A 15,975-nucleotide genomic window follows, 5' to 3' on the forward strand; every position below is an offset into this window, starting at 1 on the left:
TCCACCCCCTCCACCAGCTGCTCCATCCTGTGTTACCGTAACACACATTATAATACCTCTCCACTCTAGCTGCCTTCATAAGTGCCCCACTGGCCTAGCTAGTTTTTTATATCAAAAAAGTGACTGACAGTTGGCATAGTGATTCATTCCTGGAGTATAGTGGCACACCTGATATATGAGGCACCGGTGCATGCATCATATTGTACCAGTGTAGCTCCATCCTCCACCTGACGGTTATACAGAGCCCCCTCTCTCAGGATGGCTGTGGTGTTTAGCCTGATGGGCAGGTTGTTAGTCTGGTGGACATACACAAATACACAAAGAAGTTCATAGTCAAATGTGTCTGTCAGTTACTGTATATTATTTCTGTATAATGTGAGAGCACTACCTTATGGGTGGCTGGAGTTCCAGAGGTGTGGAGTGAATCAAACTTGAGCAGGGCGTCATGGCTTCGCACAATCTGGGATATGACACTGGAAATCAGACAGTACAGTATGATTCAGCATGGATGGAGACAGGATGCTGATATACAAAAAATGACCTTAAAGCAAGAAAAACTATTTGAAAATCTCTTGCTGGGAAAATGTAACTAACTTGGTGTGCTCAGACTTTTGTGGGTTTGCACACTTAAACTTTTGAGTGTTTGCCTCATACATGACTTGCTGTAAGTGGAAAAGGAAATAGGGGTTTGTTGCATGTATGAGTGCAGGAGAAAAACGGCATGTGTCAAAATGAGATACCAGACACAATATACCTCTGCCTTCTGACGATTCCTCTGTTTGTCCTCCTCTAAGACCTGCTTTTCTTTTGGAGGTATGTAGGTGCTAGTTGGTACCCAGGACTAAATAAGGTTATAAGGTTTATACAAGGTTATAAGGTTATACAAATAGAATAGCCTATCTATTATGATATTGTGTCAATAACATTCTGACTTTGGACCCCAGTTCAATGTTTCCAAATAAAAAAAGAACCATTGTGAAGCGGTAGCCTATAGTAAAACTGAAACGTGATACTGACTGGCTGCTGTTTCTCCTGCAGGGGGGTGGGGTCAGGTGCAGGAAGAGGGTGAGCTATGAGTTTGGTAAGTGAAAATTCCTGGGGCTCAGTGTTTTTCTTGGTGGCTTTCTTGAGTTGACTCCCTTGAGAGATTCTGGCTGCAAGCTGTGCCATCAGCATCTCAATCTCAGGGCTCCACCTAGTGGGGGAAATGTTTATCTATTAGAAAAAGAGATGGCAAGACAGGAAAGACATGAAAAAGAAAAAAATGAAATAAGACAGCATGAGTGGTGATTCAATGTCTTTAGGTATAACTTGAATGCCTTCACAATTCTGTAACTTAGCAGTGGGGCAATCCACTTCCTCTTCACATAGGCATCATCATAGATCTGACTCCACTCCCCCTGGATCCAGGTACTGATGTTGAAGAAGAAACTTAGGAACTACTAAACCATAATTTACTCTGTCATAAGTACAGTTTCATTACCTTAACAGTCTACAGTTTGACACTCAAACTTCATGACACAAAAAATACCACACAGATGACCCCGTCTATATGAAGGTAAGCGACTGGATTGTCCGAGAAAGTTGATGTATTTTATGAGCCATAAAATGACCACAAACTGTGAAATAATTGCATAGTTGGTGTCATTAGACTACAGATAATGTGTTTTTTACTTTTTGAAGTCCAGAGTTCACAATCTTGCTGAAGCACTGCAGTCCCATGTCATCAAGGAGGAACATGCTGAAGTAACAGATTACTGTGGATTGACAAATATAGAAGAGACAAATGGTCAGATCATGCGTTTGTTATACCATTTTGAAAGCATTATCTAGAATTTAGTTATTGAACATTCTGTGATGAATTTACTGGCAAACTGGTTATGACCAGACTTCAGTAAGCATTTCCCATTCTGAGCATACAAGACATTGATGACAACATCCAATAACTTTTTATGCTCAATGCATACAGAAATGAGGTCAAGTATAAACTTCTTATCCAAGGCATCCAGGTTCTGGTAAGAAAGAAACTGACTGTTATCTGAAATGTCTGTAACACCGAAGCAGTATTACGTTATAGATAGATACGGTATATGGCTCTGGTCTGACCATTTTTATAAATAGTCTATTTTCCCTAGCTTTAATATAATGTTTTAAAAATTCATAATGGGGCATGAGATTAACAATCCATCGCAGCACATACACATCACATCCATCCACACATACACACTACTCAATTTAGGTACAGTTACAATGTCCTTTGAAGCATCCTCTGTAAAATCCTCCACACACTGTTAGTCTGCATTATACTTGTCAAGGAGCACAGTGGCTTCTTTGATAAGTGAGGCATAGCCTTTTGCCATCTTCTGCTACACCTGAACAAATTAGGGACAGACTGGAATTAGGGGAAATTAAAATCTTCTCAACAGATGAATAGGTGAATGTGGTGTGTTGGTGGATGGATTGAGGTAATGTTAGCTACCTGGTCACAAGGACAGAACACAGACAAACAGACAGAGAGACACACATATGTAACAGTATAACTTTAGTACGTCCCCTCGCCCCGACCCGGGCGCGAACCAGGGACCCTCTGCACACATCAACAACAGTCACCCACGAAGCGTTGTTACCCATCGCTCCACAAAAGCCACGGCCCTTGCAGAGCAAGGTGCAACCCTACTTCTAGGTTTCAGAGCAAGTGACGTAACTGATTGAAATGCTACTAGCGCGTACCCGCTAACTAGCTAGCCATTTCACATCCGTTACACTTACCTATCCTTCCAGATCTAAAAAACACTCTAAGCCTACCTATCCATCCAGATCTAAAGGACACTCTAAGCCTACCTATCCATCCAGATCTAAAATGACACTCTAAGCCTACCTATCCATCCAGATCTAAAAGGACACTCTAAGCCTACCTATCCATCCAGATCTAAAAGGACACTCTAAGCCTACCTATCCATCCAGATCTAAAAGGACACTCTAAGTCTACCTATCCATAAGATCTAAAAGGACACTCTAATCCTACCTATCCATCCAGATCTAAAAGGACACTCTAAGCCTATGTAACAGTATAACTTTAAACCGTCCCCTCGCCCCGACCAGGGCGCGAACCAGGGACCCTCTGCACACATCAACAACAGTCACCCACGAAGCGTTGTTACCCATCGCTCCACAAAAGCTACGGCCCTTGCAGAGCAAGGTGCAACCCTACTTCTAGGTTTCAGAGCAAGTGACGTAACTGATTGAAATGCTACTAGCGCGTACCCGCTAACTAGCTAGCCATTTCACATCCGTTACACATACATACAGACGCATAGATGTCATAGATGCTGCCAAAGGTTCTTAATAAACCTATCAGTGATGCTGTGTAGTGAGTCAAATCGAGACATTTTTAGGCTAGCAAAATGTGTCCATACCTGGACCCTTACCATGGACGTCGCTAACCTTTCTTGGGTGAACTAAACGTATTCCTTACAGGGCAGTTCAACTGTTGCCAAATAGGTGCTTAATTGATCAAAAACCTTTTAACAATGTGTAACCCATTAATTTGTTTGTTCTCAAGGTTTGTCTGTAACTTCAAAACAGTTCCGATGTTTGGTCGTTGCCAAGCAACACACAGGCATAAACAGAGGCCAGCAACATAATAAGGCTGATTGGTAATTTTCAAATTTTGACGAACATTATTACTTATGATCAGTGGCGTGTATTAATGGACGCCAAGGAAAGCCATGCCTCCCCCCAAAAAAGTTTTTTTAAATACATAAAATAATTTATCTTTCATCTCTCTGTTTCATAACATTCCTTCAATTCGCAAGTGGCTGAACGTACCTCACAGGAGAAAGCATCCGAGTGAGCGCAACAGCGCCACTCTGTCTCTCTATGTGTAGGCCATCTATCCGATACTGTCTGGTCCAAACGAACATGACATTGTTGCCGCCCGTAGTATTGAATCCAAGGGAAGCCAGGAGCATTTGGCCTCCCTTGACAAATTTAAAAAATAAATAAAATAAATAAGCCAATCAGCACTGAGCTAAACTGAGCAAGCTCAACTGTGAATGGTCCTGGCGGGAAAAAAAAGTGTCAAGGGAAGCCATCTTGTATTTGACATGTCTCCTATCAAATCGCTTTGAAAGCATAACATTACATCATTAACTGAAACAACTTGAAATGTTACATCTGTTGTGTTGTTGTCCTCCGGTGGCTAGCTAGCTAGGTAAAATTGTCCCTTTCCTAAATTAGCCATGGATGAAGATAGGGATTTGGACTTGTGGTTTTACTTAATTATCAATTATAATGGCGATTCTGATCAAACCATTAATTCATACATAAGTGTGGCTCTGGCCTGAGAAGATGTTAGTTCAATATGTACAGTAGCTAGATGTAGAAGGCAAATGTTAACTACCTAACGTTGTCTATGAATGGAAGTTAGGCTAGCGAGCAAGCATTTTAGCCAGGTAGCCTAGGACAACAAAAAATAAAAGCCTCTACTGTATGACAGAGTGATTGACCAGTTCCTCAACATGAAAGAGGGGACTCATTGGCGTTTCTCTACAAGTAGGGTGAGTCAACATGTGCACAAGCACACATGCAAACAGAAATCAGAACCATTGACAGCCACATCATATTTAGTTTATGTTGATTGGACTAAATTGTTTTTGGTATCTTTTATTTGTCACTGTATTAGACTAAGCAGAAGTTATTTGATGGTGTTAAAATTATGCTGGAATATTGGGGGCAGATCCCGTTTTCTAATTGCGATTTGTGGTAACTCTCTGTGGTTGTAAATCAATAATTGTTTCGTGGTCTGACAATGTCGGAAACACTAACATACAGTGTAGGTTGTAATCTGGGGGGGGGGGGGGGGGGGGGTTACAACCACTTTCTGAAAATAATGTACCAAAATTGTAGAACTACCAAAGATCCCTTTTCGCTTGCCAACAATAATTAGGACGTATGTACCATATAATTAGGAATTAGAAATTAATGATTAATTTTAAATTCACAAATTAGCAATTAGAATACTAATAATTAGGAATGTTTCATTTAATAGGATATCTATGGTACCTACACCATGGTGACGTATGGTGCAAGCCTGGGAAAGTGGGTGGCGATATCAACGTGGCTGTCATCAAGCAGAAGGAGGGGAAGAGCGAACGAAACCATCCGTTGAGGATTGCTTGCTTTATATATAAAAAAGAAGAAGGATTGCTTGCTTGATCCCGTCGGACTTGAAAAGTGTCAGTGAATCACCAGTCAACCGTGGATTATGTAGGCATGAAAACACATCGTCGTTTTTAAAGAAATTATTTGAACACTTCAACTCTTTACCTTACAATTTCGGATGTCGTATTGGATTAAATATTTCCCACCTTTTTAGCAACGTAGTTAGCTAGCTAGCATTTGCTAGTCTGTCTCACAGGTAGAAGAGGGGTCGGTGACAAAGGAGGGGTAAAGTGGCGAGGTAACTTAACGATGAATCGATTTCGAAAGTGGCTTTACAAGCCTAAGGTAAGTTTGATTCTATTCTCCAGCTACTGCCAGTAATCTGTTATTGGCTAATATATTTTTGAAAATAGCAATCTATAGTTTGCTATTTCCCCCATACAGTATTTTGCTGCAATGCATGTATTACACTCCTTAGTACATATTGAGCTACGCATGTACATGCTAGCTAGTCACTGCTAACATTATCTTATATAAAGTTGTTTCTTTCATTCTGGGTTTTAGGTAACTGAAGCTATGCAATACGAATGGCTGCTTCTCGAAACAAATTGTCATCGACCGCATTGCTGAGATTGGTCAATACAGAAATAAATAATGTAGCTAGCTAACCTAACTTGCATTGCAGTCTCGAACTTGTACACTAGAGTTTTTGTTAGCTCTCTAGCTACCCTACCTAACGTTATAGTACAAACTGTCATCACCCTGACTCAGAATTCATTTAATTGCTGTTAATCCGATACAGTAACTGAGAGAATGCATCCGACAAGATGAGCGAGTGCATTCCGAGGCTATTAACGCCTATGATAGTTACTCATTCTACATAGCTTTAGTCCAGTGGTTCCCAACCTTTTTTGGCTACTTTACCACAAACTGAATTTCGCTATGCTTGGAATACCCCTGAAGTATCCCCTCGTGAATTTTTACTAGTAAGCCAATGGTTTCATGAGTCTTCTCAAGTACCTCCTGTGGATAGGCGAAGTACCCCCAGGTCCTAGTACCCCTGGATGGGAACCACAAATGTAGCCTTTGGCAATACTAATTTGTCTCCTAAGGGACAGATCGGCATTTACTGTGGGAGAGGGGTGTCAAACAATTTTTTAGCTTTGGGAGGGTTTACATTTTTTAAATGTTTTTATATATTGGGCACAGGGGAGGGTAGTGCATTTCCCCCCAGGTTTACATTTGTTCTTCTGGTTGTATTTTCACTATAAACAATGGCTGAACTTTTGATATTACCCTAATAAAGTTTAGAAGTTTTTGAAGGTATGGTGTGGCTATTATTAAGCTTTAGCTACTGCAGACCTATTATACGAAGGCAGTGCACCCCGGCGCTCCAACTGACTTGGACAGTTGAACTTGAGGTAGGGAAGACTTTCAGGCCTACCAAAGTTTTTAGTTTTACTTTTTTTTTTTTTTTTTTTTTTTAAATGTAACCTTTATTTAACTAGGAAAGTTCTTATTTACAATGACTTATTCTTATTTACAATGACTGCCTACCCCGGCCAAACCCTAACCCGGGCGGCGCACAATTGGTAGATTATATTGATAGATTATAGGAGTAACTATAATCTATCAATACAATGCTTACCTTTATTGAAAATATTTGGGTTGAAAATGAACGAATTACCCTCCTTCTGTACATCTATATCAGTATAGCAGTAGCCATCTGACATAAAGTCAAATGTATGTCGGTGTTGTAGTGTCTGTCTGTGTGGAGGCTCCTCAGGGGAGGACCATCCTCAGTGAATTTCCTAAAAATAATGAAATATTAAAACTATACTAAATATATTCACGTCACCAAGTAATTGATTAAAACGCACTGTTTTGCATGGAATGTCTACAGTAGGCTCAGCAGCACTCTGTAGGATAGCACCATGGTGTAGCCAGTTGTTTCCAACAATTGTTGGAAAAATTACTTGTCATGCACAAAGTAGATGTCCTAACCGACTTGCCAAAACTATAGTTTGTTAACAAGAAATTTGTGGAGTGGTTGAAAAACAAGTTAATGACTCCAACCTAAGTGTATGCAAATTTATGTAGTTGAAGTCGTAAGTTTACATACACTTAGGTTGGAGTCGTTAAAACTTGTTTCTCAACCACTCCACAAATTTCTTGTTAACAAACTATAGTTTTGGCAAGTCGGTTAGGACATCTACATTGTGCATGACACAAGTAATTTTTTCAATTGTTTACAGACAGATTATTTCACTTATAATTCACTGTATCACAATTCCAGTGGGTCAGAAGTTTACATACACTAAGTTGACTGTGCCTTTAACCTCTTGGCTCACGGATCCCTTTAGTGGGATAATTGTCATCAACAACCGCTGAATTGCAGAGCGCCAAATTCAAAAAATAATTGCAAAAAATATTTATATTCATGAAATCACAAGTGCAATATAGCAAAACACAGTTTAGCTTGTTAATCCACCTGTCGTGTCAGATTTTGAAAATATGATTTACAGCGAAAGCAAGCCAAGCGTTTGTGTGAGTTTATCGATCACTAGACAAAACATTATGAACACCTAGCAGCAATGTAGATTGGTCACGAAAGTCAGAAAAGCAATAAAATTCATCGCTTACCTTTGATGATCTTCGGATGTTTGCACTCACGAGACTCCCAGTTACACAATAAATGTTCCTTTTGTTCGATAAAGATGATTTTTATATCCAAAAACCTCCATTTGGTTTGCGCGTTATGTTCAGTAATCCACAGGCTCGTGCCGGTCTTGAAGGGCAGACAAAATTCCAAATAGTATCCGTAAAGTTCGTAGAAACATGTCAAACGTTTTTATTATCAATCCTCAGGTTGTTTTTAACATAAATAATCGATAATATTTCAACCGGAGGGTAAAGTAATTCAATACAAGACGGAAATAAAATGTCGAACTACCACTTTCGCGTGCAAGAACTACCGTAATTGCTGGACTATTAAGCGCACCTGAATATAAGCCGTACCCACTGAATTTAAAAAAAAAAATATGTATTTTGTACATAAATAAACCGCACATGTCTATAAGCCGCAAGTGCCTACCGGTACATTGAAACAAATGAACTTTACACAGCCTTTAAACGAAACACGGCTTGTAACAAAAATAAATAGGCTTTTAAACGAAACACGGCTTGTAACAAAAATTTAAAAAAATAGCAGTAAACAGTAGCCTACCAAGAAAGTCAAACTTCATTGCGGTGGCGATTGTTTTGGCTTTCAGTCGGATCTGCACAGTTGAAACACCTCGGCCGTCTGCTCTCTGTGTGTTGCCCCAGTCTTCAAGCTCATTTTCTAGTTCGGGCCATCTGCTTTTCTTCTCTGAAAGCGTTTGTTGTCTTTTTGCACAGTTCCTCACGCTGCTGTTTCCAACGTCTTATCATCAACTCATTAAGGCCAAGCTCCCGTGCAGCGGCTCTATTTCCTTTTCCAACAGCCAGATCGATCGCCTTCAACTTGAAAGCTGCATCATATGCATTTCTCCGTGTCTTTGCCATGATGAGGGTGACAAAATGACTACCGTAATCAAAGTGATGGGAAGTTTGAGCGCGCTCGATTTACGTCACATTATGTGACGAAGCTCAGGTTTTTGGCGGCGTGAATCTTGTGGAAAAAAAATAATCATAAATTAGCCGCGTCATTGTATAAACCGCGAGGTTCATAGCGTGGGAAAAAAGTAGCGGCTTATAGTCCAGCAATTACGGTAATCAAGGACACTGACTCGATTTGATAAATCTCGCTAATTTTTCAGAATAAAAGCTTGAAACTATGTCTAGACTGTTCACAACCTGTGGAAGCCATTGGAAAAGGAATCTGGTTGATATCCCTTTAAATGGAGGATAGGCAGGCAATGGAACAGGGATTTTTCAAAATAAGAGGCACTTCTGGGTTGGATTTCCTCAGGTTTTTGCCTGCAAAATCAGTTCTGTTATACTCACAGACAATATTTTGACAGTTTTGGAAACTTTAGAGTGTTTTCTATCTATATGCATATTCTAGCATCTGGGCCTGAGAAATAGGCCGTTTACATTGGGAACATTATTTTTTCCAAACATAAAAATTCTGCCTCCTAGCGTCAAGAAGTTAAACAGCTTGGAAAATTCCAGAAAATTATGTCATGGCTTTAGAAGCTTCTGATAGGCTACTTTACATAATTTGAGTCAATTGGAGGTGTACCTGTGGATGTATTTCAAGGCCAACCTTCAAACTCAGTGCCTCTTTGCTTGACATCATGGGAAAATCAAAATCAGCCAAGACCTCAGACAAAAAATTATAGACCTCCACAAGTCTGGTTCATCCTGGGGAGCAATATACAAACGCCTGAAGGTACCACATTCATCTGTACAAACAATAGTACGCAAGTATAAACACCATGGGAACATGAAGCCATCATACCGCTCAGGAAGGAGATGTGTTCTGTCTCCTAGAAATGAACGTACTTTGGTGCAAAAAGTGCAAATCAATCCCAGAACAACAGCAAAGGACCTTGTGAAGATGCTGGAGGAAACGGGTATAAAAGTATCTATATCCACAGTAAAACGAGTCCTATATTGACATAACCTGAAAGGCCACTCAGCAAGGAAGAAGCCACTGCTGCAAAACCGCCATTAAAAACGCTACGGTTTGCAACTGCACATGGGGACAAAGATTGTACTTTTTGGAGAAATGTCCTCTGGTCTGATGAAACAAAAATAGAACTGTTTGGCCATAATTACCATTGTTATGTTTGGAGGAGAAAGGGGGATGCTTGCAAGCCGAAGAACACCACCCCAACCGTGAAGCACAGGGTTGGCAGCATCATGTTATGGGGTGCTTTGCTGCAGGAGGGACTGGTGCACTTCACAAAATAGATGGCATCATGAGGATGGAAAATTGTGTGAATATATATATATATTGAAGCAACATCAAGACATCAGTCAGGAAGTTAAAGCTTGGTCGCAAATGGGTCTTCCAAATGGACATTGACCCAAAGCATACTTCCAAAGTTGTGGTAAAATGGCTTAAGGACAACAAAGTCATGGTATTGGAGTGGCCATCACAAAGCTTGACCTCAATCCGATAGAAAATTTGTGGGAAGAACTGAAAAAGTGCGTGTGAGCAAGGAGGCCTATAAACCTGACTCAGTTACACCAGCTCTGTCAGGAATGGGCCAAAATTCACCCAACTTTTTGTGGGAAGCTTGTGGAAGGCTACCCTAAACGTTTGACCCAAGCTAAACCATTTTAAAGGCAATGCTACCAAATACTAATTGGGCAGAGGCGCAGCAATGGGAGGGCTTGGCCCACCCACTTGGGAGCTAGTTCCACCCACTGGGGAGACAGGCTGATCCAATGAGTTTTTCCCCACAAAATGGCTTAATTACAGACAGAAATACTCCTCCGTTTCATCAGCTGTCCCGGTGGCTGGTCTGACGATCCTGCAGGTGAAGAAGCAGGATGTGGAGTCCTGGGCTGGTGTGGTTACACGTGGGCTGCAGTTGTGAGGCCGGTTAGACATCCTGTTAAATTCTCTAAAATGGTGTTGAAGTTGCTTATGGTAGAGAAATTAACATTCAATTCTCTGGTGAAAGCTCTGGTGGAGATTCCTGCAGTCTCCCTCAACTTGAGACGTCTGTGGCTTTGTGTTGTGACAAAACTGCACATTTTAGTGGCCTTTTTTTGTCCCCAGCACATGGTGTACCTGTGTAATTATCATGCTGTTTAATCAACTTCTTGATATGCCACACCTGTCAGGTGGATGGATTATCTTGGCAAAGGAAAAATGCTCACTAAAAGGGATGTAAACAAATTTGAGCATGACATGTTAGAGAAATTAGCTTTGTGTGTGTCTGGGATCTTTTATTTCAGCTCATGAAACATGGGACCAACACTTTACATGTTGTGTTTTATATTTTTGTTCATCATACATACAAACAGAAGTATGTGGACACCCCTTAAATTAGTGGTTTCGGCTATGACAGGTGTATAAAATAGAGCACACAGCCATGCAATCTCCATAGACATTGGCAGTAGAAACACCTACTGAAGAGCTCAGTGACTTTCAACGTGTCACTGCCATAGGATGCCACCTTTCCAAAAAGTAAGTTTGTAAAATTTTTGCCCTGCTAGAACTGCCCCGGTCAACTGTAAGTGCTGTTATTGTGAAGTGGAAACGTCAAAGAGCAACATCGGCTCAGCCGCAAAGTGGTAGGCCACACAAGCTCACAGAATGGGGCTGTCGAGTGCTTAAGGGTGTAGCGCGTAAGAATCATCTGTCCATGTTTGGCAACACTCACTACCGAGTTCCAAACTGCCTCTGGAGGCAACGTCAGCACAATAACCGTTCGTGAGATGGGTTTCCATGGCCGAGCAGCCGCACACAAGCTTAAGATCACCATGTGCAATCCCAATCGTTGGCTGGAGTGGTGTAAAGCTCGCCGGCATTGGAAATGCGTTCTCTGGAGTGATGAATCACGCTTCACCACCTGTCAGTCTGACGGACTAATCTGTGTTTGGCGGATGCGAGGAGAACACTACCTGCCCCAATGCATAATGCCAACTGTAAAGTTTGGTGGAGGAGGAATAATGGTCTGCTTCTGTTTTTCATGGTTCGGGATAGGCCCCTTTGTTCCAGTGAAGGGAAATCTTAACACTACAGCTTACAATGACATTCTAGACGATTCTGTGCTTCCAACTTTGTGGCAATAGCTTGGGGAAGGCCCTTTCCAGTTAAAGCATGCCCCCGTGCACAAAGTGAGGTCCATACAGAAATAGTTTGTCAAGATCGGTGTGGAAGAACTTGACTGGCCTGCACAAAGCCTTGACCTCAACCCCATTGAACACCTTTGGGATAAATTGGAACGGTGACTGCGAGCCAGGCCTAATCTCCCAACATCACAAATGCTTTAGTGGCTGAATGGACGCAAGTCCCCGCAAGTCCCCGCAGCAATGTTCCAACATCTTGTAGAAAGCCTTCCCAGAAGAGTAGAAGCTGTTATAGCAGCAAAGGGGAGACTCCATATTAATGCCCATGATTTTGGAATGAGATGTTAGATGAGCAGATATGTTCATACACACCGTCATGTAGTGTGTGTGTGTATAATAGATATTTTATATTAAAGTCATACAGTGGACACCTAAGTCTAAAGGCCTATGCATGCAATGCCCTGATACATTTAGTGGTCAAATCTCTGACAGCTGAAACGTGAGGTGGACAATTCACATAAATCTGTCACCAATTGGATGGAAACTTCACTATAGACACCCTAAAGACTCTGGCAAGTGTGCTAGTCCAGTGTCACTTTGACTATGCCTGCACATCATGGTTCACCAGCAGCCCCAAACATCTAAAGATAAACCTACCAGCCAAAAAAGCTTGTAAGACTTGTACTTAAACTCCCCCCTCATACTTATCTGGAGGTTGAGCATTTTTTTTGTCTCTTGTCTCCGTATCTATGTAATTGTATATGTATTTGTTTTAAAATATAAAAAAAAATAGGGACCACAATGGAAATAAGTCCCCGACTTTATTTTATTTAACACTTTTGTTTTACCCCGTTTTCTCCCCAATTTCGTGGTATCCAATTGTCTCATCGCTGCAACTCCCGTAAGGACTCGGGAATGGCGAAGGTCGAGAACCGTGCTTCCTCCGAAACCCAACCAAGCCCCACTGCTTTTTGACACAATGCCCTCTTAACCCGGAAGCCAGCCACGCCATGTGTCGGAGGGAACACCGTGCACCTGGTGACCTTGTCAGCGTGCACTGCGCCTGGCCTGCCACAGGAGTTGCTAGTGCGCGATGGGACAAGGACATCCCTGCTGGCCAAACCCTCCCCTAACCCGGACGACACTTGGCCAATTGTGCGCCGCCCCATGGGTCTCCCGGCCGCGGCCGGCTGCGACAGAGCCTGGACTCGAACCCAGAATCTTTAGTGGCACAGCTAGCTCTGCGATGCAGTGCCTTAGACCACCGCGCCACTCGGGAGGCCTGTCCCCGACTTTATTGTGCAATCAACAATTGAAAACAAATATGTATTTATTTTTACTGACAAATTAAAACCAATCACTTCTGACTGTGCAGCGGCCAATTGATGAATGGAAAGAGACATCTGTTACAAAACACTAAACATTTTAAAGCCTTCGATACTGGGTAAGCCTACAGATGGGGAGGGATGTATTTTCTGTTTGTCTAGATTGGCAGTCTATTTATTGTGGCGTTAAACGCAAACCATCGTATTGAAGTGCCCAAAGTCAGTATGCTTTGTTTATTGGTTGTGAGGTGCATTGGCACAGAAACCTGTTGGTGGAAAATTCTTTGCATATACAGTGCCTTGAAAAAGGAAATACTTTTTCATGGCACTAATTTATAAAATTATAAATATGGCATCAAAATGTTGAAAAATATGATTTTCCTCCCAGCTGCAGCAGGCTCTGATCGTAGTGTAATGAAACCTGCAGGGAGAGTGAGCTCGTCTGTGGTGGTCGGCGAACCCTCAACCTTCTGGCCTGTAGCCCTGCATATCATCGACCGTGCAATAAAAGCATGCTGAAGTGGCATAGTCGATATCCACGTTTATTAACACAGGGTCGCTACAGTTATTGTTATTTGTAGTTGTAAACATTTATTTTGAGTTAATTCTATGAGGGCGGAGGGTGTTCATTTTGTTTTACAGTACAAGGGGAGGGTTGTGAAAATAATTGCAACGTTGGGGGGGGGGGGAGAGGGCCTGTCGATCTGCCCCTAAGATCTGGAAAGAAGTGGAGGGGGCTGAACCATGTGTGAATAAAACATTTTGAGATTGTACAGTATCCCTTTAACAGAGAACTTCAGATCCCACTTGATTTTTGAAAAAAAATAATTTGACAGCTGTGCCAGACGGCCTAACATCAGAATTCACATTGAATGTACTCAGGATCAATAACTGATTTGTTGTTGTTGTTGGGACAGTTTTGCAATGTCACAGGGTACCATTTTAATTTGAAGGGTTGGTGAATGTGGCATTGTCATACCATGACTTAAACCACAATATGCAGTTCAGGATGATCTCTGTCTCACATGTCTTTTTAGATTACTGTAGCTCATGTTTTAGGCCTAGTTGGACTTGACAGCCATGAAGACAACTTGGAAAATATTTGCATTTGCGCACATACTGTGTTCCAGCTAAGGCCTATTTACTAACATACCACATCTCTGTTTGCTCTTCCAGCAAATGTATTGTCCATTACCATGACTCTGCCTTTTTCCTTTTAAAAACAACCGCCCTACAATGGTGTTAAGGTTGCCAAGGTGTTTGTCAGGGTAATGACAAAGCTGAACCTTCTAATGAGAAATCCAAAACTTGTCATTCACTGTGTCTAAAAATTTAAATGGGCGTTAAGAAAATAACCATGTGGTAAGGACTGATTATGTTACAAGGTTTCGTTCCCCTCTTTCCTACAGAGTAAATGTAAGTTGCTGACGGGGACATTTCTCAATGTCCTATTATGCTCCTGCAGCTCAGAAAACACTGGCTAGCTCAACACCCTCTTGATAAGATTGTCCTTCAATTCAGTGATTTCATCAAGATATTGGGGAAAGTATTTTTGCAACCAGAATAACAGGAGGTTAAAACGAACAGTCATTGACTAATATAATTAATTCTCAGTACTTTTGCCAAGAGGAGTATTCTGCGTTGCCTTTTCCAAATGTACTGAAGGCAACAATGTTGTGTTATTTATTTTACCGGCCACTAAGTCTGTAGCATTCCGCTCTTGTTAATACTACTCTAAATAATTTTACCTAAATTCTTAAGACCCTAACCAAAGTCATCTCCTTTTCGTTTATTCAGCATCACCTAGAATGGAAATATTTCTATAAAATACAGAAAAAGCTGAAGAAAGTAATTACCAAAGTAATTAGCACCTTGTCTGGTCCAGAGTGGTTCTGCACAGTTGTCAACAAGAGGGAGAAAGGGAGCAGCAAAGTGCTGGGCAGCGACCAACACGTCTGAATATTTAGCCTAGTTTCTCCAGCCCTTTATAGATGTCTCCATTCTGCTTACCCAACAGCCAAGCCATAATTGCCTTTTCTAAGTGTGCTGAGGGAAACACAATGTTATTTATTTTATAGGCCAATAAGTCTGTAGCATTCTGCTCTGACATACTTTATTGTTGAACACTGCATGGCCTTGTCATTTTCGCATCAACAGTAAGTAGTTTTATTATTGAACAATGTACTCCTGGAGATAGAAAGGTGTTGAATCAGCATGTTCCCCTAGAATGGAGTAAGGCTATTGATATTTTCAGAGCTGTACTACCCTAGATTAGTCACATAGGGAAGGCATTTGTTTCTCTCTTTCCAGCTATATAATCTCCATTCAGTGCTCTGAAGAACTCTGGTATCAAAGTGCACTTCAAACTACCTGAAAATAAGACCCACTGATATCCCTTCCAGAGCACTGTACCCTTGGACTGTTGGAGGAAGGGCTATGGCTATAGGGCAAAGGTAGGATTAGATTGACCCACATTCACAATATTGTAAGATGAGATGGCTGACATTCCTTCTTGCTCTGTAAACTTGTCTTGCTGTTTTGGTCTAAATCCCTTCTAAAAGGCCGTTAAGAAAGACCGGGCCTGTTCTGTATTATAGTACTTGGCAAATGTTAGCTTGCTGTACAGGTGCACGTCCTCTACCATTATTGAGTTATGGGGGGAAACGCATTGAATCATGAACCTAATATACTTATAATAGACAGCTTTTTTTCCCTCGACCAAAAATGAAATCTGAAAAGTTATAATAAAGGGAAG

General features: G+C 41.4%; 1 protein-coding gene across 2 annotated transcripts in view; it reads left to right on the forward strand.

Annotated features, from left to right (window-relative positions):
- The first annotated feature begins 5,148 nt into the window (after positions 1 to 5,148).
- Positions 5,149 to 15,975, forward strand: part of LOC120060332 (lateral signaling target protein 2 homolog) — a 53,439-nt gene continuing 42,612 nt past the window's right edge. For both annotated transcript variants that reach the window (XM_039009549.1, XM_039009550.1), the window contains exon 1: positions 5,149 to 5,508. In XM_039009549.1, the coding sequence (XP_038865477.1) occupies positions 5,473 to 5,508 (36 nt within the window). In that variant the 5' untranslated portion in view covers positions 5,149 to 5,472. The remainder of the gene's footprint in view (positions 5,509 to 15,975) is intronic.

Source organism: Salvelinus namaycush, chromosome 15 (assembly GCF_016432855.1).
Source record: "Salvelinus namaycush isolate Seneca chromosome 15, SaNama_1.0, whole genome shotgun sequence".
Lineage (NCBI taxonomy): Eukaryota > Metazoa > Chordata > Actinopteri > Salmoniformes > Salmonidae > Salvelinus > Salvelinus namaycush.